General features: G+C 43.5%; 1 protein-coding gene across 9 annotated transcripts in view; it reads left to right on the top strand.

Annotated features, from left to right (window-relative positions):
• Positions 1 to 22613, top strand: part of LOC139558805 (voltage-gated potassium channel subunit beta-2) — a 147342-nt gene that overhangs the window by 17651 nt on the left and 107078 nt on the right. For 4 of the 9 annotated variants that reach the window (XM_071374339.1, XM_071374278.1, XM_071374305.1 and 1 more), the window contains exon 2: positions 20400 to 20564. In XM_071374339.1, coding sequence (XP_071230440.1) covers positions 20491 to 20564 — 74 coding nt within the window. In that variant the 5' untranslated portion in view covers positions 20400 to 20490. Of the gene's footprint in view, positions 1 to 4927; positions 5364 to 15968; positions 16126 to 20399; positions 20565 to 22613 lie in introns of those variants that run through there. The other 5 variants (XM_071374314.1, XM_071374331.1, XM_071374352.1 and 2 more) reach the window with 3 other exon arrangements.

The following is a 22613-nucleotide window of genomic DNA, read 5'->3' as shown; positions in this document are numbered from 1 at the left end:
AATTCAATTATATGAATTATTTTGCAAAAGTTATCAGCGTTTTTCAGTTTTTCGAGTTGTTATATATTTTCCCAGAAGGTATCAGAATCGCCCTTCGGGAACAATATATCAACGAACTCAAGCGCTGCTAAAATAATTATCAATTCAATTATATGAATTATTTTGCAAAAGTTATCAGCGTTTTTCAGTTTTTCGAGTTGTTATATATTTTCCCAGAAGGTATCAGAATCGCCCTTCGGGAACAATATATCAACGAACTCAAGCGCTGCTAAAATAATTATCAATTCAATTATATGAATTATTTTGCAAAAGTTATCAGCGTTTTTCAGTTTTTCGAGTTGTTATATATTTTCCCAGAAGGTATCAGAATCGCCCTTCGGGAACAATATATCAACGAACTCAAGCGCTGCTAAAATAATTATCAATTCAATTATAGGAATTATGGAAATACCAACATCACAATAGAGGAAAAATACAAGTCAGTTTTCAGCTCGGCGGCTGCACCACGGGCCAAAAGAAAACTCAGCTGTCCTCCCAAAAGTTATCAACTAGTGAGTCTCGTGAAAAGGCCAATCTTACACAACATTTCAAATTAACATTTCCACATTTAGTTTTATTACATAACAACACTAACACATTGATCGCAGGTTAAGTTCTTCACAGTGCATTTAGTTAAGTGCCACGTCATCCATTTGCCCGACTATCTGAACTTGTATTTTTGTTTTATTTTGTTGATTCCCCCTAGGTAACTTCCAAGTGTTTTAACCAATCAAATGTTGTTAAGTCTGGGGAACCTTTTCTAGACTTGGATTCTCACGGAATTCTCACTCAACCCGACTGTCTGAATCTTTTTATCAAGTCAGTTACAATTATCTTCTACCCGACTATGTGGATTTATCACAACACCCATTTACTTAGATTCTCACGGCTTCTACCCGACTATATGAATCTGAGTCTCACGGCTTCTACCCGACTATGTGACTCTATATCTCAGATATCTTTACATGTTTACTTTTACATTTACAATAGACATTTATCATAAATTTGACAGTAACCCATACTCAACCTCAGTACTTCTGATCTTTAATTTGGATTTTCCTAATATACAATATGCAGATTTAACAGGTTTCTGCTTACCTTTGTTTTGTAGGCCTTATAGATCAGTTTCCTGAGGTGAGCTAGATTCCCGGCTGCTCCTTCGACAGGTCACCCTTCCTTTCTGATCCGTCTCTCACTTGTCTCTTTTCTCTATCAACTTTTTATGGACCGAATTCAGAGAAGAAAACCATCCTCTGCTACCAATTTGTTGATAAAACATGTTTACTGGAGAACTGAGACGAAGTAGAGACTCTGGACAGGGTGGATGAGGTTTAATTAAATGCAATTTATTCAGAGGTAAAGATATCTGAAATAGCGTGCACGGACCCTTTTCATCAAGCTCAAATGGAACTATCCGAAAGAAGCCCAGATAACAGAGTGCATATACATTTTATACAGTACAGAAAGTAGGTTGAGTCTGGAAGTTCTGGTCCTCTGGTTGGTTCTGATGAGTTGGGCGAGGTCTCCTTCAGGCCAGTATCACTGTCCCATTGGCTCTGAGTAGAGTTCTTTGTCTTCAGAAATGTTCAGCTAAAACAGGAGATTAAGTGTGTGCGTAGATGTTCCTATTTTGACATTTCTGTGTGTCTGTAAAATGTTCAGACTGAAGAGGAGTTTTTGTGTGTGCGTAGATGTTCCTGTCTTATCTGTGTTTATGAAAGGTTTACGTCAGCCCTCTGTCCTTGGGTATGTGTGTGTCTCAGTTTCTCGTGATATGCAGTACCAGGCACCACTTTTCTTATCAGTCTTTATGAAAAGGCCTGTGTCAGCCATCTGTCTCTGGGTGTGTGTGGGTCTCCGTTTCTGCTATGAGTTTGTGAGAAACCCTGTTTGGAAAGAAGTTAGTTATAACAATGTATTAGCAAATATGCTTGTGTTATAATAAATGATATTTATTACAACAGCCTGATAATATCAGTGATGGTGTAGACCTAAATCAGCATGTTGTTTGTGCAACAGTATCTTCTAAATCATAGAGGAATATGCAAAGAAAGAATATATTAGCTACATGAAGTAGCTAAGAGAACATGCAATGCAGCCATAGCTTATAGGGTCCCCTAGGAAACACGTAGCAACACTTTAGTTCCCGACCCTGTCAAAATAACTCCTCCCTGGCTTTTTAATTCGTCGTCATCTCAAACAACACAGTATTCAAAGTGCCCACTATTATATTCTAACTATAGAATTAGAACAGTCATATTTCCATGATTCCAACAGTTTTGCTCTAATTCGCAAGTCAAATTGCAATTGCAGCATTTGGTTAAAAAAAGTCAGAGATTATTTGCCCATATCATGCAGCACTACGTGGCAGTGTGGAAATTCTCAATTGTGCAGTGGTGTGAAGTACTTAAGTAAAAATACCCAAAAAATTACTTTAGTACTTTAAAGTATCTGTACTTTACTGTTTTTATTTTTGACAACTTTTACGTTTATTTCACTACATTCCTAAAGAAAATACTGTACATTTTACTCCATACATTTTCCCTGACACCTAAAAGTACTTGTTACATTTTGAATGCTTAGCAGGACAGGAAACTGGTCCAATTCATGCACTTGTCAAGTGAACATCCCCGAGTCATGTACTGCCTCTGATCTGGAGGACTTACTAAACACAAATGCTTTGTCTGTAAATTATGTCTGCGTGTTGGAGTGTGCCCCTGGCGATCTATAAATTAAAAAAACAAGAAAATGGTGCCATCTGGTTTGCTTAATATAAGGAATTTGAAATATTCTTTTACTTTTGATACTTAAGTAACAAAAGTAAATGTAATTGATGTACTTAAGTATATTTAAAACCAAATACTTTGACTTTTATTCAAGTAGTATTTTACTGGGTGACTTTTACGTTGATAGAACATTACTCAAGTATCTTTTACTTTTACTCAAGTATGACCATTGGGTACTTTTTCCATCACTGCAATTGAGTGCAGGAAATGCAGAAATTATGAAAGTTCATAAATTTAGTTTTGGTTGAATTGAACAGTATAAAATAATCAGAATGGAGGCACTTAGAATGTATGTGTTGCCACACTAGGATCACTCACTACTCATAAAGCAAATGTAGAACTTTTTATTATTCAAAAACTAAAAACGCTGTCATATTTTGCTCATGTCGCCCAGCCTTACCTGTAGTCCATGATCAGCTCCTTCGTTTTGTTAAGGAAGTGGTTATTTTTGTGGCATTACTCTGCCAGGGCTCTCACCTCTTCCTTGTAGGCTGTCTCATCATTGTTGGTAATCATGCCTACCACTGTTGTTGTCAGCAAACATGATTGAGTTGGACACATGCGTGGCCACGCAGTCATGTGAGAACAGGGAGTGCAGGAGGCGGCTGAGCACACATCCCTGTGGGGCCCCTGTGTTGAGGATCAGTGTGGCGGAGGTGTTGTTGCCTACCTTCACCGCTTGGGGTCGGCCTGTCAGGAAGTCCAGGACCCAGTTGCACAGGGAGGGGTTCAGACCCAGGGCCCTGAGCTTAGTGATGAGCTTGGAGGGCACTAATGTTGTTGAAGGCTGAGCTGTAGTTGATGAATAGCATTCTTACATAGGTATATCTCTTGTCAGGGTGGGATAGGGCAGTGTACGGTGTAATTGTGATTGCACCGTACACTGAATCTACATTGAATCTGTTGGTGATATGCAAATTCTAGTAGGTCCAGGGTGTCGTGTAAGTTGGAGGTAATATGGTCCTTAACTAGCCTCTCAAAGTATTTCATGATGAGAGACGTGAGTGCTATGGGGCGATAGTCATTTAGCTCAGTTACCTTCGCTTTCTTGGTTATCAGAACAATGGTGGACATCTTGAAGCAAGTGGGACCAACAGACTGGGAAATTGAATATGTCCGTAAATACTCCAGCCAGCTGGGCTGCACATGCTCTAAAGATGCGGCTTGGGATGCCCTCTGGGCCGGCAGCCTTGTGAGGGTTAATACACTTAACTGACTTATGTCGGCCACTGAGAACAAAGGCACACAGTGCTTGTGAGCGGAGGGGGCCCGCATTAGCGGCCCGACATTGTTTTCCTCGAAGCGGGTGAAGGAGGTGTTAAGCTTATCTGGAATCGAGGCATCGGTGTCTGCGATGTGGCTGGCTTTCCCTTTTATAATCCAAGACTATCTGGAGTCCCTGCCACATACACATCGATGTCTGAGTTGTTGAATTGCGACTCCTCTTTCTCCCTGTACTGTCGTTTTGCCTCTTGCCTTACTGATGTCATAGCTGGTCTGTTTTGTACACATCCATGCATGTTCCCAGTCACCTTGCCATGGTTAAATCTGGTGTTTCGTGCTTTGTTTTTGGTTTGGATGAGTTCTAATCATCTCAGTAGTAACAACATTGTCTATGCACTTCCTGATGAACGCAGTCATCGAGTCAGTGTATACCCCTACTATTCTCTGAGGTGACCCGGAACTTTTCCCAGTCCGCCTGATTAAAATAATCTTGAAGCATAGAATCTGATTGGTCAGACCAACGTTGAACAGGCATTAATTTAATTGTGCCCAGCACCACTCCTCAACCCAGATGCGAAAAAGGATTGCGTAGTTTGCAGCCCTTGTACTCCGTCTAATACAAGATTTCATGTAATGCTTTGAGAAGAAAGGCAGTCAGATTGTGTAGCCTAATTGCTGTGTTTTCTCTGGAAAAAGGGAAAAAATAATGCAGTGTCAGCCAGGCTTTGAACCCGCTCAAGGCTTTTTTGTGCTTCAGTGATGAGCTACAAGCCTTGCCCTTGTCTCTGAGAAAATGGTTCCCTGCCATTGTCTCTGTTCTCTCCAATCATCGCTTTAATTAATTCATATTGGACAAAGCCGATTCCCTCTTCCTTCTTTTTTTGTATTTTTTCCCCACACTGTCCGTCTCTTGCTCTCTCCCCCTGTTCCCCCGCATGCTTACTCTAGTGCTGCTGACAGTGCAAAGGGAGGTGTGAGGGAGGTAGGGGGTGCCTTTAATGCATCTGTTCTCAGTGACTCTCACTGACTCTCAAGGTTCACTCATCACACACACATTCATTCTCTCTCTCCCGATCTCTCCCGGTCTCTTTCTAGCTGTCTCATGCTCATTCTCTCCGTCACTCAGTAACATAACCACTGACACAGGAACGCATACTATAGGGGAGCCATCCACCAGTCCTGTTTCATTCATCCTCACTCTCCTCTTGTCTCTCTCGCCTTCTTGGAATCTTGCTGTACCGTTCCTGCTCTGCTCTACCTACGTCAGGAGGATCAGATCGCTGCCTGAGCAGTAGCCAGCACCACTGAGCAGAGGTAGGTGTTAGACTACAGCATCATGGCTGAGGCGCCGCTCTCCTGCATCTCTTTCCCTCAGTGTGTGTGCTTGTAGCACAGAGCAGATGACATACAATTCGTCAGTAATTAGCATCGTATGGATCTAGTCTTTGGTTTGTTGCTCTTGCTTCACTGAGAGGCGTCTGTGCATACCATATGACACTGGGTGTATTTCTGCTCTGTCTCCCCACTCTCTCTCGGTCTGTGTCTCATGTTTTATGCATGACCTGTCCTCTTAAATTAATCCCGGGGACTGGCCATGCTGTGGGATTTATAGAGAACCACCTTAAAATAGCTTTGCTGTGAGGGTACACGCACGACACAAACGCACACAGTCTGTACTGAGTGGTTTTGAGCCGGAACCCTTACCTGCTCCTGTCAATGCTGCAGTGCCCATCTGTTGCAGACAATGTCGTCTTTATGCAACACACCCCAGCAAGACATGTAAATAACCTGTTTTTCTAATGTTGTGATGTTTTGTAGTCCAACGGTTGTGACAGTTGGCTGTGGCTGGCTGTGGTTTATTCCATCACCTTGCTGTTCTCATGCTGGGGCTATAGCAGCTGACAGTGGCGCTGAGGCTTCCTCTGGGTTCTTGTCCAAGGCTGGGGTGAGCAGCACAGGAGAGGCTGGCTGCAGGGGTTTGGTGCAGTAAGTTGTTGCATGTAGCCAACAGCAGCAGAGAAAGGAGAGCAAGGCAGATCTCTGTATTGATACTGAATATCCTTAGGTGAGTTTTTACACCAGCCTTGCAGAAAGTGGTTGTCAGATATACAGTTAGTATGACAGCAATGTTATGACAATTTCGTTAATGTTTTGTGCACTGTTATAAATCTATTGAGATGGCAGACTATGTGAAGCATTTAGCCAACATTAACACTGTAAAGCTGTGATGTTCGGTCAGCCTTGACGAGGCCTTCTATAGGACATTGGAGAGGAACACTGGGTGTAATTGGAAGTAGATGTGTTATATCTGATCTTTGTAGTCTTCAGAGACCGACGTACTGTAACTGTACAACAGCAGCAGACTGCTGAGGGATGACCAGCCTGATACACAGTACATTACTCCCACAGAGGAGAACTTCCTGGATGCTCATGAGGGAGACTTCCCTAAACAGAGCTCTGTAATAATCCTCTAGTTGAGAGGTAGTGGCCTGTCTCACGTCATTAGCGCTGTTCATGGGCCATACATACATGCATACATATTGTCTGTGTATTGTAACACATCTGCCCAGCAGGTGTGTTTTCTTCCTCAGCCCTCTGTGGCTGTGATGCATAGTAGTCTTAACAGCAACCCACTGTGGGAGGGGTTTATATGTCCCTCTTAGGTGTAACGTGTACTCTGAAGTGAGTCAGGGTTCAGCAGAGCTGTATACCTTGACAGTTATACAGCAAACTTAATGCAACTCAATGACCCTCTTGCTCTGGCAGTGCTACGTACTGCCTTCTGTGCGTCTTAACCAGTACATCTTAACAAGACCGCTCTGTATTACCTCATATTGGTCACTTAAATTCTAGTTGATTTGGCGAGAGTGAGTAAAATACCAATGACCTGCAGTTGACTTTTCTCCGTCCTCACTGAGGATTCCGCTTGCTAGCCTCAGCTTTGTTCCAGCTCTGTTGGATTAGTGTGATGTGATTACTGTGTTTTTTCAGAGGGCGACAGACAGCCTCACACTGGTTTGGCTCTGTGACAATACTGTTTGTTGTTTCCCAGGAAACGGAGACCACACGGCCAGAAGAGAACGGCTTCCCCAGAGGAAGCTTCCTCCTGGTGTTCTTCTGAAGATGTATAGCTGTGTTATGCCTGCTAGGAATTTTCACTGACTAAAAAGTGCCATGATACTAGGCCTATTGAGTACATTGCTTCGTCCAGTTTCTACAGAATGCGCCTTCCAGTGCTAGATTCGCTGTAGGGTTTGTCCCTGTGAGTGGCCTAGAGTGCCCTTATTGCTGTTGTCATAATGCTGTGCCAGTGCCTCACACTACATGCTGTGTGGCAGGACTCTGTCTTCATAGGTTTTAAAATCACCCTGATGGCAGTGAGCCCAGCACTAAAATATAGCCGTTCAGTGGAAGCAGGAGGATGTAGTGGCTAATAAAAGGCTTAATTGATTCCCAGTGATAAAGTGCTTAGTGTAGACGTAGCTGCTGGATGGACTGAGCTCCACTCAACATTTTTGGCACCTTGTCCTGACTGAACTGGGTCCTGACTGAAACAAGTAATGCAAGGTAATACCAAAATAACCTTGGGCAATGGTAAATACTATATCTCAGTTCAGATGCATTACTAACACACTTTTCTGAATTGAATTGTCAGACTGAACTCTTAATGAGAATGTAGAAGCCCTGCATGGCCAATTGCCATATGAATGACCTCCGTGGTAAAGTCATTCTGATATTTTCTGGGGTGGTGTAGTAATCTCAACCTCCCACTCAGACACTGACGGAGCTGATCAGAATTGAAAGTGTTCACACCTCACAGGGGGCCTAGCTGTATATCGCACTGCAGCAGACCCTGGCCCAGCCCTGCACACAGCAGTCATCTCTCCACACTTCCACTTTCACAAGTCACAGAAATGACATTCATTCTCAGAATTTCCTACCCAGCTTCACATGTGATAATGACTAACTTGTCTGTTCCAATGCAGAAAGTGCAATGTTTGACTTGGGATCCAATAATAGGCTACTAGTCAGAAAGTACCTATCTGAATAAATTCACATAGCCTAAGTGATATGTGAATTAGACTATTGACTACAGTGTATATAAAACCATTTGAATTCTGACGTGTGTACAGTATACTTTGAACACCGTGGTACTTCTCTGTACAGCGTGTGCTGGTCCTGCCTGGTGAAGTACAGCTGCTAGGCAATATTTTGTGTGACGCTGAATGATGATCTAGCGTGGTGTAGACACGTCACTTATGTGACAATGCCGTTTTGTGATGGGTGAGTTATAAGGGAAATGTCTGCTCCTGACATGGTGGCTTCAGATTGATTAGAACAGCTCAGTGTGGGCTGTGGATTCTACATCTCTACTGTATGTGTGCTCTCTAGGTCTGTTCTAGGATCAGGTCCCCCCCCTTGTCCATGTAATCATTGATCTAAAAGACAAAACTGTTCCTGAATCAGCCCTTCTACTCTGAGATGCTTGAAACATATGGCCCCTACTGTCAGTCTTCTCTGTGCTGGCCCTGGGTAGTGTAGTGCAGGGCTCTGTATCAATAGGGGGTTGAGGTTCTCTCAATAACCCTGAGGGATAAAGGCCATATGTACAGAGCAGATGCCTGGTTCGTGTCACTGCCGTGTGCGTTTGCTCGTGTTGCCACGCATCCCTCGGACTAATGGATGCTATTTAGCTGCAGGGCCTCCAGTTAGCTCGAGCACAGTGATACACAAAAGCTACAGCATGTCACTCCCTGCTGCGGCAATCTGAGATCTATACAGTAACCTCCAAATAGACACTGGCGGAGTCTGAAATTTGGCTTGCCTACTACTTATTTAAACTGCATACTGTGTACTAATCGTACTATTTGGCACATACTGTTTAGTATAAAGTATGCCATGGCCGAAATATACTACTTTTGGTGCATTCAAGACCACTGGGAATTCATAAACTAAATGAGCTCCGACTGGGAAAAATCGTGACATTGGTGATCTTCAGGTCGGCGAAGTCGGAGCTCTAGGATGATGCCTGAGATTCTTACTTGCAATTCCGAGGTGGATGACCGTTCAAAATGTTTTTTCAGTCGGAAACACGTTTTTTTCGAGTTGTCTTCAGGATCAGTTGAGGCTTCATATGAATCGGAAAGGATCACCTATGCCCCACCCAGTGACCTTTTTGTGTTGTTTTGGGCTAACATTAGCTAAGTAGATAGCATTTAGAACAACGTATTTAGAGTAAACTTGAGTGCATTGTAGGCCTACGCATGTATAAATTGAAGAGTCACCTGAAGCTTGAGAGCAATGGGAGATACAGTAGTGGAATGCAGTGATGAGGCAGAGTGCTCGTAATGAGGACGACTGGCTACTACTCTGAACTGTATGTGGTGAGCTTTCTGGCCCCTAGAGCTGCTGAGGCATCACCCAAGTGGGTGCCATACATTGACATTTTTTGCCAAATTTTTACGGTGTTACTTTAGTGCCTTGTTGCAAACAGGATGCATGGTTTGAACATTTTTATTCTGTACATGCTTCCTTTTCACTCTTGTCAACTAGGTTAGTATTGTGGAGTAACTAAAATGTTGATCCATCCTCAGTTTTCTCCTATCACAGCCATTAAACTGTAACTGTTTTAATGTCACCATTGGCCTCACGGTGAAATCCCTGAGCGTTTTCCTTCCTCTCCGGCAACTGAGTTAGGAAGGACGCCTGTATATTTGTAGTAACTGGGTGTATTGATACACCATTCAAAGTATAATTAATAACTTCACCATGCGCAAAGGAATATTCAATGTTGGTATATAAACCCCTTTGCGAGGCATTGGAAAACCCCTCTGGTCTTGATTCTGTGTTTTGAAGTGCACTGTTTGACTGAGGGAACTTACAATTATCTGTATGTGTGGGGTACAGAGATGAGGTAGTCACTCAAAAATCATGTTAACCACTATTGCACACAGTGAGTCCATGCAATTTATTATGTGACTTGTTAAGCAAATGTTTACTCTTGAACTTATTTAGGCTTTCCATAACAGAGGTTGAATACTTATTGACTTGTTATTTCAGCTTTCCATTTTTTATTAATTTGTAAACATTTCTAAAAACATAATTTCACTTTGACATTCTGGGGTATGTCGGCCAGTGACACAAAATCTCTATTTAATCAACTTTAAATTCAGGCTATAACACAGCAAAATTTGAAAAAAGTCAAGGGGTTTGAATACTTTCTGAAGGCACTATAGCAAGCTAAAGGCACGGCAGGCAGTAGATCTGTTTTCAAAGCTGTAACATTATGAAATAGTCAATTTTAAGGAGAACAAAAACGACTTACATTTGAACACCACCGCCGAAGCTTTGCTTTTCGCCGTCTTCCAAATTGTTTACTTGATCTAGCTATCAAAACTCGCAGCCCCCCTCTTCTAATGCGTTGTGGCTGTGAAATTCCTGAAAAGTGCATGAAATTCTACCTGATGAAAAGCCGAAATTAGTTTAACATCCTGGCATTTAACACACATGATTTTCGAAAATTCATACTATAAAACATTATTTTTCTTCGCATACTGAGAATGTGTCATGCGCAATTGCGTTGTTTCCTGCTATCTGTTGATTTCGGTAGCGTATCTTATCTAATTGATCGGCTGTTGTCATAGCTGAAATGACTACTGTATGACATCTGGTCATTTAAACTATTCTCGATTTTTGAAATGTCACATACATACTATTAAACGCCTTACAATTTACGACGCAAGTATGGGAATTTGGACACAGCCACTGTCCCAGTATACAGGAAAGGCTGTCGGACATTGACAGCCCGAAGTGTGAAGGAAAATTCCACGATGGAGGGCTCACAGATCTACTGTAGGAAGATGTTTGTCTGCTCTGCTGCAGTGTGAGCTGTGCATAGGGCTACAACACCAGAGCTGGCAGAACACGGAGAGGGGAGGGAGAAGAAATGAGAGAAAACACTTCAAGACTGAGTAGGGAGGGAGGAATACAGTTAGAAGGAAAGCAAGCGTATATGAGAGTGAGATATAAACAAAGGGAGGCTGGTGGAGAAGGGCGGGGCAGCGTGACTTTATTGCTGAGTAAAGCTATAGCTTACTGCTCTGCAGCTGGTCTCTGACCAATCATGGCAGAGCTGCATGACAACTCACCAATGGGCTGGGCCTGCCTGTTTGTTCTGTTTCGTGGAGGACAGCGTGTGTGTTTGGGATTTGTGACCAACTCCACCTTGGCTCTGTGCTGTGCTGTCTCATGGATTTGGGGACTGCCAGCCAGGTCCAGTAAGGGGAGAGAGATGGAGGACACATTGAAACTGTAGCTCAGTGGCACTGGCAGCCTCAGGCTGCGGACTCAGACTCTCAGCAGGACATGTGGAACACAGCCTGACAGCACAGAGGATGTCTCACTGATGTTCACACTGATAGTCAGACACTGATGGATACACACAGATACTGTCTTTATACAGTACAGAAATATGCACGGTGGCTTACTTTCTGTACACAGATGCAATTCACTATCAGGCAATAGCCTACTTTTTGTGTCCTTTGTAAAAATGACACTCACCAATTCACTTTGACTTACTAACCTTTCACATAGAAAATATCGGAGAACAGTGGTGCATTCACATTGATCAGACAGATGTTCCATTCACATTGATCAGACAGATGTTCCATTCACATTGATCAGACAGATGTTCCATTCACATTGATCAGACAGATGTTCCATTCACATTGATCAGACAGATGTTCCATTCACATTGATCAGACAGATGTTCCATTCACATTGATGCACCTCAACTCTTTGTCCAACATTGGGTACATTTGAAGTGTTTGATGTCTAGTCCTGTCACACTACCCTATACTGTTTCACTGTAACTCACTGACACAGAACAGTGGTCTATTCTCGTCTTATTGTGAAACAGACTTGCACTCTCTAGCAGTAGGCATGTTCTAAACACTACAGCCCAGAAATAGACTGGGAAACAAGCACTTGCCTGGCCCCACACATTGATTGTCTGTGACACAGGTTACAGCCAGGCCTCAGGCATGTGGCCACAAACACGATGATGATGCTAACCCCAAGGAAGAATTCCATTTCCTCTCCTCTCATCATGGACTATGACACACAAACTGTGCTGCTTGGGGTACCTGCTTGGTTTTCAGTCGGCAACATGCACTTGCAGCGTGCATCAAAGCGCTCTTTGTATAGTAGTGCATGTTCTTTTTATACAGCAGGCTGAAAGATGAACCTGTTCACTTCCTACGCTAAATGGATTGTGTTGGACGTAGTGAGTCAGAGGGGTGTCTTATAAAAAGAGCAGTAGGAGCCTGGCCTGTCCTGCGGTGGTGGTGCGTATGTGGAAAGTGACCCTGCGATGGCATCTGTAAGCGTGTGAGTCAGATGTGTGGACATGTATCAAGTCAGACAGATGGAACCCAACACAGTATTTTTATTGTGTGTTCACTTGAGGATTTTGTTAAGTGTGTGTTTCTGGGACATGGCTGCCTGTGCTGTACCGTCCCACAGCTGATCCAGGAACAACTTCGCCTCTCTGAGCTGCCTGTCTGCCATGTAGAGACCGTTTGAATCAGATGGTCTGTGTCAGAGGCAGATTGTCAGTGCACTCAGGAATAGCCCGTGTACACTGAACAAAATATAAACTGAACGTGCAACAATTTCAAACATTTTACTGAGTTACAGTTCATATGAGGAAATCAGTCCATTTAAATCAATTCATTAGGCCCTAATCTATGGATTTCACATGACTGGGACTACAGATATGCTTCTGTTGGCCACAAACGCCTTAAAAAGGTAGGTGTGGATCAGACACCAGTCAGTATCTGATGTGAACACTATTTGCCTCATGCAGCGCAACGTCTCCTTCGCATAGAGTTTATCAGGATGTTGATTGTGGCTTGTGGAATGTTGTCCCACTCCTCTTTAATGGCTGTGCGAAGTTGCTGGATATTGGCGGGAACTGGAATGCACTTTCGTACACATCAACCCAGAGCATCCCAAACATACTCAATGGGTGATATGTCTGGTGAGTATGCAGACTATGGAAAAACGGGGACATTTTCAGCTTTTAGGAATTGTGTACAGATCCTTGCAACATGGGGCCGTGCATTATCATGCTGAAACATGAGGCGATGGTGGCGAATGAATGGCAGGACAATGAGCCTCAGGATCTCGTCACGGTATCTCTGTGCATTCAAATTGCCATCGATAGAAAGCAATTATGTTCGTTGTCCGTAGTTTATGCCTGCCCATACCATAACCCCACCGCCGCCATGGGGCACTCTGTTCACAATGTTGACATCAGCACACCTCTCGCCCACACGATGCCATACATGTGGTCTGCGGTTCTGAGGCCGGTTGGACGTACTAGCTCTAAAATGACTTGAGGCAGCTTATTGTAGAGAAATTAACATTCCATTCTCTGGCAACAGCTCTGTTGGACTTTCCTGCAGTCAGCATGCAAATTGCACGCTCCCTCAACTTGAGACATCTGTGGCATTGGGTTGTGATGACAAAATGGCACATTTCCCAGTGGGAAAACAGGTGCACCTGTGTAATGATCATGCTGTTTGATCAGCTTCTTGATTTGCCTCACCTGTCAGGTGGATGGATTATCTTGGCAAAGGAGAAATGGTCACCAACAGGGATGTAAACAAATTTGTGCTAAACATTTGAGAGAAATATGGATTTTTGTGCTTTATTGAAAATTTCTGGGTTCTTTTATTTCAGCTCATGAAACATGGGACTAACACTTATGTTTTTGTTCAGTGTACATACTATTTAGATAGGGCTGGGAATTGCCAGTGACCTCACGATATGATATCATAATACTTAGGTGCCGATACGATATGTATTGCGACTCACAATTTGTATATGTATTGAGATTCAATACTGTGATTTTATTGCCATTCTATGTTCCAAACATATTGCTCAGCATATGTCTGCTGCAGAGGGACGAGAGAACCATGAGAGAACCATTTCTGATCAGTCATGGAAATAAAAGTGCTGAAAACAAATTGGCTCCCTATTTAAAAAGATGGAGAACAAGCAATGGGAAAAATACAGACTGGACTTTTGGTGCAAGTACAGCCAACTAGTGCAAAATTAATATTGTGACATTTTCGATTTATGTCTTCAAAGAGAATATCCCGATATGTATAAACCCCGTCACAAGTGTTTTAGATGTGTATATGTATGTTGGCGTACTGAACTATGGATATCTTGCCACCGAGAGACTGAGTGGGACTGTAGTGACGCATGGAGCCCAGAGAGGGTAGAGCGAGGTGAGGTGTGCCCAGGAGACACACAGGAGGGAGAGATGCATGGCCCTAGCCTGCCTGTGTGTGTTTGTTAAGCCATGCTGCAGCAGCACAGGGCCTCCCTCCAGACCATGCTGCTCTCTCATCCCTACTCAGAACAGCTGACCGGGCAGGCAAGCTCCCCTCAACTGCAGTTAAAAAACATTTCTCTCTCCCATTCATTTTTGTATCTTTCTCCTCCTGTTTTCCCCCTGGACTGTTCCCCTCACTAGGTGTGTGTTGGCCAATCTCCTGGGGGAGCTTCAGTCGGTCTGAACTGCCCGGGCACCTGTTGGCTGCAGATTTCATTAGGAATTCTGGAACATTTTGCTTTCCCCACCTCAGTTAACAATGGCATCCATCAGAGTGGTTGTGGCGAAGTACTAGCAACCTGAAGGAAGAATATTCTATCCCTCCCTCCTCACTGGCAGTGCCAGTGGCTTATGCAGAGTTGAAGATAACAACAGGACGAAGATGTATAAAGAGCTGCTGCTGTGTGAATAATTTAGGAGGGCTGTGTTTTGAGACGACGGTGTAGAACAGAAGGTGTGTTTCTTTTGAGCGCCTCGTTATCTGCCGCAGTGACTCTCTCTGCTCTCACAGGATCCTTCGCTCACTTCACAAAAGCTAAAACCAAACCAGCAGGCAAGTTAAACAATAATGCTGTCCTGAATGTCAGAGCCACTCTCCACCTCTCCCAAGTTTGTTTGGCCTGGCCTGAGGCACTCAGGTTCTTATATAACAGGGCAGTGGCAGTGTTCACAGGCTGTGGGTGCCCAGCCCTATGGGCACAGGACCAGCCCAGAAACCACAGCTCTCTGGCACTAAACAAGGACTTTTACAATCACCTTCTCCCCTTGACATCACCCCCCCCCCCCCCCCCCCCTGGTTGTCAGTGTTCCATTTCATTAGTCATTGTTTGCTCAGCTCTAATCTCTGTGCCCTCTGGCTAGAATAAAAATGAGGTATGTAATTTCAGGGGTCTGATTTGCAGAAGTGTGTGTAATATAGTCTGATACAGGTTTAATTTGAGGAATATAGTCAGTGTTTTGTTGTTGTTGAGGAGATAAACCATGTATGCTCGTATTCACTGCTATATCATTGTCCTCTCCGCTGGGCTCTTCTGATTTCCATCTGATCGATCTGCTCCGCTCCACCATATCTGTTTGCAGGAGATATTTTTATGTCACCTCTGACTGTGCATTTTGCGCACGTATGCAGAGATCTTATATCTTCTGTCTCCTCTGCTCTGCCCTCTCTCCCTTGCTGCAGTATGTGGTAGTTGGTGTGTGTGTGTGTGTGTGTGTGTGTGTGTGTGTGTGTGTGTGTGTGTGTGTGTGTGTGTGTGTGTGTGTGTGTGTGTGTGTGTGTGTGTGTGCGAGAAATAAGAATGAAGTCAAAAGCAGTTTGAAATGGAAGACACCATGTTGCCAACCTATGGACTTAAATGAGTTGAGTAGGAGGTGGTGGCTAGGTAGGCGGATGCCTCAGTGAGGGAAACAAGGTTACAGTCATTACTCCCCTCTGTCCCCTGCACAGTGACCGATCACACGCCATGTGTGAAGCTGGACTAACACTATCTAATATCGCACCTCTGTCCCTTTAGTTTGGTGAGAGGGAGAACGTTTGGTGGGTTGGACCCAAAGAGATGAGGGGTTTCCCATTCCTGCTGCAGTCTGCTCTGCTGTGTGATGCTGCTACAGTAGCTGTCTCCTGCTGCGCTGGCATGGCCGGGCCTTATTTATAACATGTTACAGCCTGAGGTAAGCCATACATTTTAGTACAGCTCCATAACCAATGGAGAAAGCAGCTCTCACCAGCCACTGATAGACACTAGGGCTGGGAATTGCAAGGGACCTCCCAATACGAAATGTATTGCGATTCTCACGATTCTATATTTGTTGCGATTCGATACTGTGATTTTATTGTGATTCGATGTTCCAAACATATTGCTCAGCGTATGTCTGCTACAGAGGGACAAGAGACATGAGAAAACGAGTTTGACTCACTATTTAAAAAGAGCTATAATGGATAAATACTGGCGTTTTGGTGCATGTCCAGCCAATTAGTGTGAAAACAATATTGCGATATTGTCAAAAGAAGATGATATATCGTAAATAATATCCCGATTATGTAACTGTTTTTAAAAAGGGAGCCAATTTGTGTTAAGCACTTTTTAAACATTTCCATCACTAATGGCTGTCTCTTGTCCTTCTGCAGCAGACCTATAGGGATCAATGTTTGCAACATCAAATCGCAATACATATAGAATCGCAATACGATATCATGATATGTATTTTGAGGTCCCTGGCAATTCCCAGCCCCAAGAAAATAGTGTGTGGGCTATCTTGCTCATATTACAAATGGCATGTGGTGGTTTGCGCGTGTTTGTGTGTCGTAACTAACACGTTACATGTGAGCGATTGCCAATAGCCCATCACAGAAGCAGAATGAGGTGCTGAGGATTGGTGAGTCGTCTGAGGATTCATCTTTGGCCTGTCAATGACACGACCAGGCCTGTGATTGTCCATCACACAGGCAGCACATAGGCTTTACCACTGGAGATCGTTTACTGGACACGATGATCGTTCTTCAGACCTCTGTGCTGTACACCCTACAGCGCTGGTCTGTAGCATGGTGGTCATGAAGCCAAACCATTATGGACTTTATGCTAAGCAGCAAAGCTGAAGTAGATGCTAACAACATGAAGTGTTCCCTTTGATCCATTCATGATGCCATATTGAAGATCATTTTCCAAACTCTTTGTTTTGTATGGTTTAATTGATCTAAACAGTTGCTATCCTGAATGTAGGCCTCCATTAATGGTGCCTGACAGTGAGGCTCATGGATGTGCTTTTAACTCCAAACAGGGAGCATATGATTGGTGTCAGACGTTTGCTGCAAAAATAGGCTACTTATGCAAATTATTTTGATGAGCATTTTTTTTTCTCTGGCAGCGACTGACCTGTACTGCTTCTGTATTCAAGGGCTCTCCGCAATGTATCAAAAAGGAGGCCATTTTCACACCGCAGTGCCTGTTACAGCTCATCCGTCTGTCTGCTGTTGATGATGAGACTAGGATGCAGTGACAAAGACAACTTTTCATAATTTATCAAATAATTATGAGAACCGTGACATGAATATAGCTGTTTTGGGATCCTCTGATTCTCCTGGCCTTTATTTAGATCCATATTGAGATCTCTTCAGTATTATTATTTACCTGTCTGTCTGGCCATTCTCCTGCTGCAGGACACCCCTGGCAGTTCTCGTCTGTCCTCTCTTCTAGTGCCATCTGTTGGCATCCATGTGTGTTTCGTGCTACTGTACATTCCAGGCCACGACCGCTCTGCTGCCTACTTATATAAGCCCCGTCTCGAGGAATCTCTCTCAGGCTGGGTGTAGGTGTGGTTGGCTGGAGCCTATGGAAAAGCATAATCGGTTGCCTTTGGTGACTCCATGTTGCCTTTTGTTGGACAGGAATGAAGGTTCCAGTATGTAGGTTCTAGTATGTACGACTGGCTAAACACTAAACAGGCAATACTAAGGCATTTGTTCTATTTGTTGTCTTTATTCCAACCTCTCTACTTAAATCCATCCCCACCCTGTCTCGTTGGGGCGTCCTCCTCCTTCACACGACTTCTGTCCTTTAGTCTGCCTGTCCTGATGTGTTTGGATCAGCATATGGTGGTGTCGGGCCAGAGGGTGGTTCTGATCCGATAAGGGTCTGTCGTGCACCTCTGTCTCCCTGCCTGCAGTTTTAATCTGCAGAGTGCACCTTGGCCCATTAGAGCAGTAAATCTGAGTTCAACTCTCCAACTGTGATGTGCTGCCGGGACGAGTCTGTACCGCAGTGCTGCAGTAAGTATCGCTCTCTTTTCTACTGCAGCACAGCACAGCCATCTAGTGTATATGCTTCTACCACACACAGAGGACTTTGATGCACCAATAGTAAACTGTCAAGGCAAAGGGAAAAACACTCAGCCTAGCCTAACTTTTCTGGGGTGTGCTGAGGGCATAACACTTAACTGACTGAGACTGTAGGTCTCCTGAACAGGATAGGCTAAATACCATTTACTAACACTTTAGCCTTGGCTCCAGCCGTTCAAGAATACGGTGTTGAGATCTGGTACCACGAAACCATGCAGCCTCTTAAAGGAAGGGCCCAACATGACAGCTCCTGCGTCCTCTGTTAGTAATCAGGGAGTCGGTGGCAGTAGATAGATTTTATTTATTTATTTTTGTGATATTTTTAATAAATGACTCTCGAGCCAGGTGGGGTCCTTCAGAATCCCCTCCGTGTCCATTTAGATCTACAACACAGCCCATCTTCATCTAGTCATCATGATGCCATCATCATCACCTTGTAGAAGAAGGGACCAGGCAGGGGCTTTTGTTCCGTCCTGGCTGGCAGGATTGAAGTGGTGAGGCCAGCGAGCGTTAAATTAGTCTTTGAAAAGGGGACACCTTATTTTCTGTCATTGGTGTGAGGAGAAAGGAGGAGAAAGTCACCTTCACGTCATCATTATCAGCAGACCAGCGACTGCTCACGGCTGGCTCGCACACATGATTTCAGTGTGTAGTGAAATAGAGGCTGGTCAGGCAGCCGGTAAAAGACCTCGGTCTCTACTCCTGCATATACACACAGGGGTAGTTACCGTTACTGTAGCAATGCTGTCCTATGTGAACTATAATGTAAAGGGAAATGGAACACAGAGTACAGTAGATAGCTTAATGCAATTGTGATTTTTTTTTTTTCACCGGGCCCACCGGGCCCTGTAGTACTGATGGGGTCAAATTGGGGTCATGATAGGGGCTGCACCAAATGTTTGATGTATTATAATAATTGATTATGCTTATGTTGTATTAATAGAAGGGGAGGGGCTATTGGACCCCTCTACATTTATTGGGTCCTAGACTATAGATTAACAATATATATATATATATATTCATGATAAGGTTTTAAAATTGTTCCACAGTCTTTTCTAAGTCTTTGCCTCTTATGAAGAAATGGTCTGAGAAATGTGTGAATTATTGCATGGGGTCTGTGAGAAAGCACTTCAAAGATAAAGAGCCCTGCAGGGGAGTAGAAGAGATAAGAGGCTAGTCAGACATTCCTCTAAAAATCAACTTGGGGGAGTGGACATTTACTGCTGAGGCTTTAGAAAACACTGGAACTATTGTATCTCTCTTGCAAGTTTGTATAGCTGTGTATGCATGGGCTTGGTCTGAGGAGTAGCAGGTAATGACTTATGCAGTGACATCACTGGGGCTGGACTTCGGGCTTAGTAAAATAACTTGGGACTTTTCCTATGGGGCAGAACTCATGAGAGACATCAGTTGTATATGTGATGTTTGATCTTTGACTTCTGTCTACAGCTGTATTTTGATTAAAATTGTTATGATTTATAAGTGCACATTTTGAGTGTTCCTTATTTGTTATGTAAATAAAACGGAGCACAGAAAAACGGGAACCCTCCCCTCCTCCCCTCGCCCCCCAGCTCTCCTCTCCTGTTATAGCGCCTTACTTCAGCAGTGCTCTTCTTGGGTGAAAACTGTTGAATTATTCATAGAAACTAGTCGCTCTGAGCGCACACACACAGCAAGGGCAGGATGGCGAGGTATGAGGATGTCTATGACTTTGTAAATGTGTGTGGTAGGTCTGTGTGTGTGGTGTGTATATAAGGATGTTGTTGTAGTACAGGGCTTTGACATCATGTGGCTGCAGAGACCATAGCTCTGACGGGGCAACATTTTCCCCCGTAGTTTGCAAAATGAAAGAGTTTACATCCCTAGTTATAGCCCATTGAGCCCAGAGAAGGCAGGCTTATTGGTCTGATATGTTTTCAAGCTGCTGCCTGTGGTAACTGTGGAAATGGTGCCATCTAGTGACTGGTGAATAGTAGTGACATTCTATGATCTCTGAAATGACTATTTGACAAAAATAAATGAATTAGTAATGTATATAAGTTGTCTTCCTCCTGATCACTATAACCATCCAGACAGTATACAGACTGACTGTTTGCTCTGTCCCCTCCAGAAGCCCAGTTTGGTGAGAGACAGTCCCCTGTTGTCCCGGTGAGAGAGAGACCCCTTCTGCAGGCTGGCCACATCCCCACCCTCCCGCCTCCATGTATCCTGAATCTACCACAGACTCACCTGCCCGCCTCTCCCGACAAACTGGCTCGCCTGGAATGATCTACAAGTAAGTCCACAAATACGTACAGACTGTCCGAATACCCATACTTGAATTCTAAATAGTAGGCTTTTTGGGTATGCAAAAATATAATGTTTTATAGTATGTGAAATTTCAAGAATTTTGTATGCTTTAAATGCAAGGATGTTCTACTCATTTCTACTTTTCATCTTGTTGAATTTGCTGCACGCTATTCAGGAAGAGAATCGTCTTTTCACACCCACATGTTTGAAAACCGTTGATAATCAGAATAGGGTAGGCACTCAACAAATGTGCGAATGGCGGGAAACAAGCGCGATAAATCCTCAGTATGTTGCTATTTACTGCATACGTTTTTACTAAACATTACATTCTAAATATTAGTTTAGTAAGTAGTAGGCAGGACAGATTTTGGACATGGCCAAACACACACACACTCGTGGTGGTCTGATGGTGCATGCAGTTCATTTGTCAAGCCTGATTTAAAAAATATATATATATATTGTCCATACTTCATGCCACTTCCATTCTATTCAGGATTCTCACAGCAAGCAGTCGTGTGGCATCCAGTCCTTCTGTTTGTAGTGGAAACACTCATTTCTGTTCTAGCACATCCCCTTTCCTGCTGTTCCACATGCTACCAGCATGTGGTGCAAGAGAACCATTTTTCTTAGTGTTACGTGTCCCATTTCAGGTCTTTCTATGTGCAGCATATTATTTTTATTTATTTTTACTTTCCAAAACAATTGTTCACCTCACAGTTCAGCTGTCATAGATTAAAGTGTTAAATGCATCAGGGCATTGCGTGCATAAAGGCCTATAGGCCTTGACGATAATACATGACGATAATACAAAATATAGAAATAGAAACTTACGCTGAAAGAATGACCGGCAGCATGTTCCAACACCGAAATGCATTCTTTGTACAGATACATTGAATGTACAAAACATTAGGAACACCTTCCTAATATTGAGTTGCACCTGCTTTTGCCCTCAGAACAGCCTCAATTCGTCAGAGCATGGATTCTGCAATGTGTCGATAGCATTCCACAGGGACGCTAGCCCATGTTGACTCCAATGCTTCCCACAGTTGTGTCAAGTTGGGTGGCTGTCCTTTGGGTGGTGGACCATTCTAGATACACACAGGAAACTGTTGAGCGTGATAAACCCAGCAGCGTTGCAGTTCTTGACACACTCAAACTGGTACCTACTACCATACCCTCTTCAAAGGCACTTAAATCTTTTGTCTTGCCCATTCACCTTCTGAATGACACACACACACAATCGATGTCTCAAAGCTTAAAACGCCTTCTTTAATCTGTCACCTCCCCTTCATCTACACTGACTTGAAGTGGATTTAATAAGTGACATCAATAAGGATCATAGCTTTCACCTCGTCAGTCTGTCATGGAAACAGCAGGTGTTCCTATTGTTTTGTATACTTAGTGTATAGGCGTAGCCTACAAAGGAAGCTAATTCGAACATTTTCGCTCAGAATATTTTTGATAAAGATTAACATTATAATGTTAGATTTAAAGGAGCTGGCCTTACTCTGGTAGGCCTAAAACGTTCTTCCTCAAGTTCAACTGCGCACTGCCTTCATAGGCCTGCAGTAAATAAAGCCTGATTAGGGTAATATCAAAAGTAACGCAAGCTATTGTTTATAGAGAATATAGGAACAGCTTATAATATTGCAGTTTATTATTATTTTTGCATCTCTGCCTACTTGGTTGAACCTTTTTCATGGTTATTTTACTTCAATGAAAAAGGCCTCCATCTTCGCAATCAACAGTAGCCAAGGCTCCTCTCGCGCGTTCTCTCGGTCTCCTCACCAGCATGCACACGACAGGTGAGCGGTCGGAACAACTTTCAGCTCTACCTAATCTATACGTTTTATTGAGTGGCAATTGGCTGACACTGATAACAAGCTCCTGCAGTTCTCATCACCTCACACATTCAATTAACAGAGGACGGGTCCAGTCAATAAATCAGTTTTAATTGCACATACCCAAGACCTGTGGCAGTTATATCAGATTAGAGATAAAAAGTCAATTTAGGACCCTGACCCGCTCGGGTCCC

Source organism: Salvelinus alpinus, chromosome 2 (assembly GCF_045679555.1).
Source record: "Salvelinus alpinus chromosome 2, SLU_Salpinus.1, whole genome shotgun sequence".
NCBI lineage: Eukaryota > Metazoa > Chordata > Actinopteri > Salmoniformes > Salmonidae > Salvelinus > Salvelinus alpinus.
The sequence above is the reverse complement of the archived record's forward strand: the minus strand, read 5'-3'. Positions and strand labels throughout refer to the sequence as shown.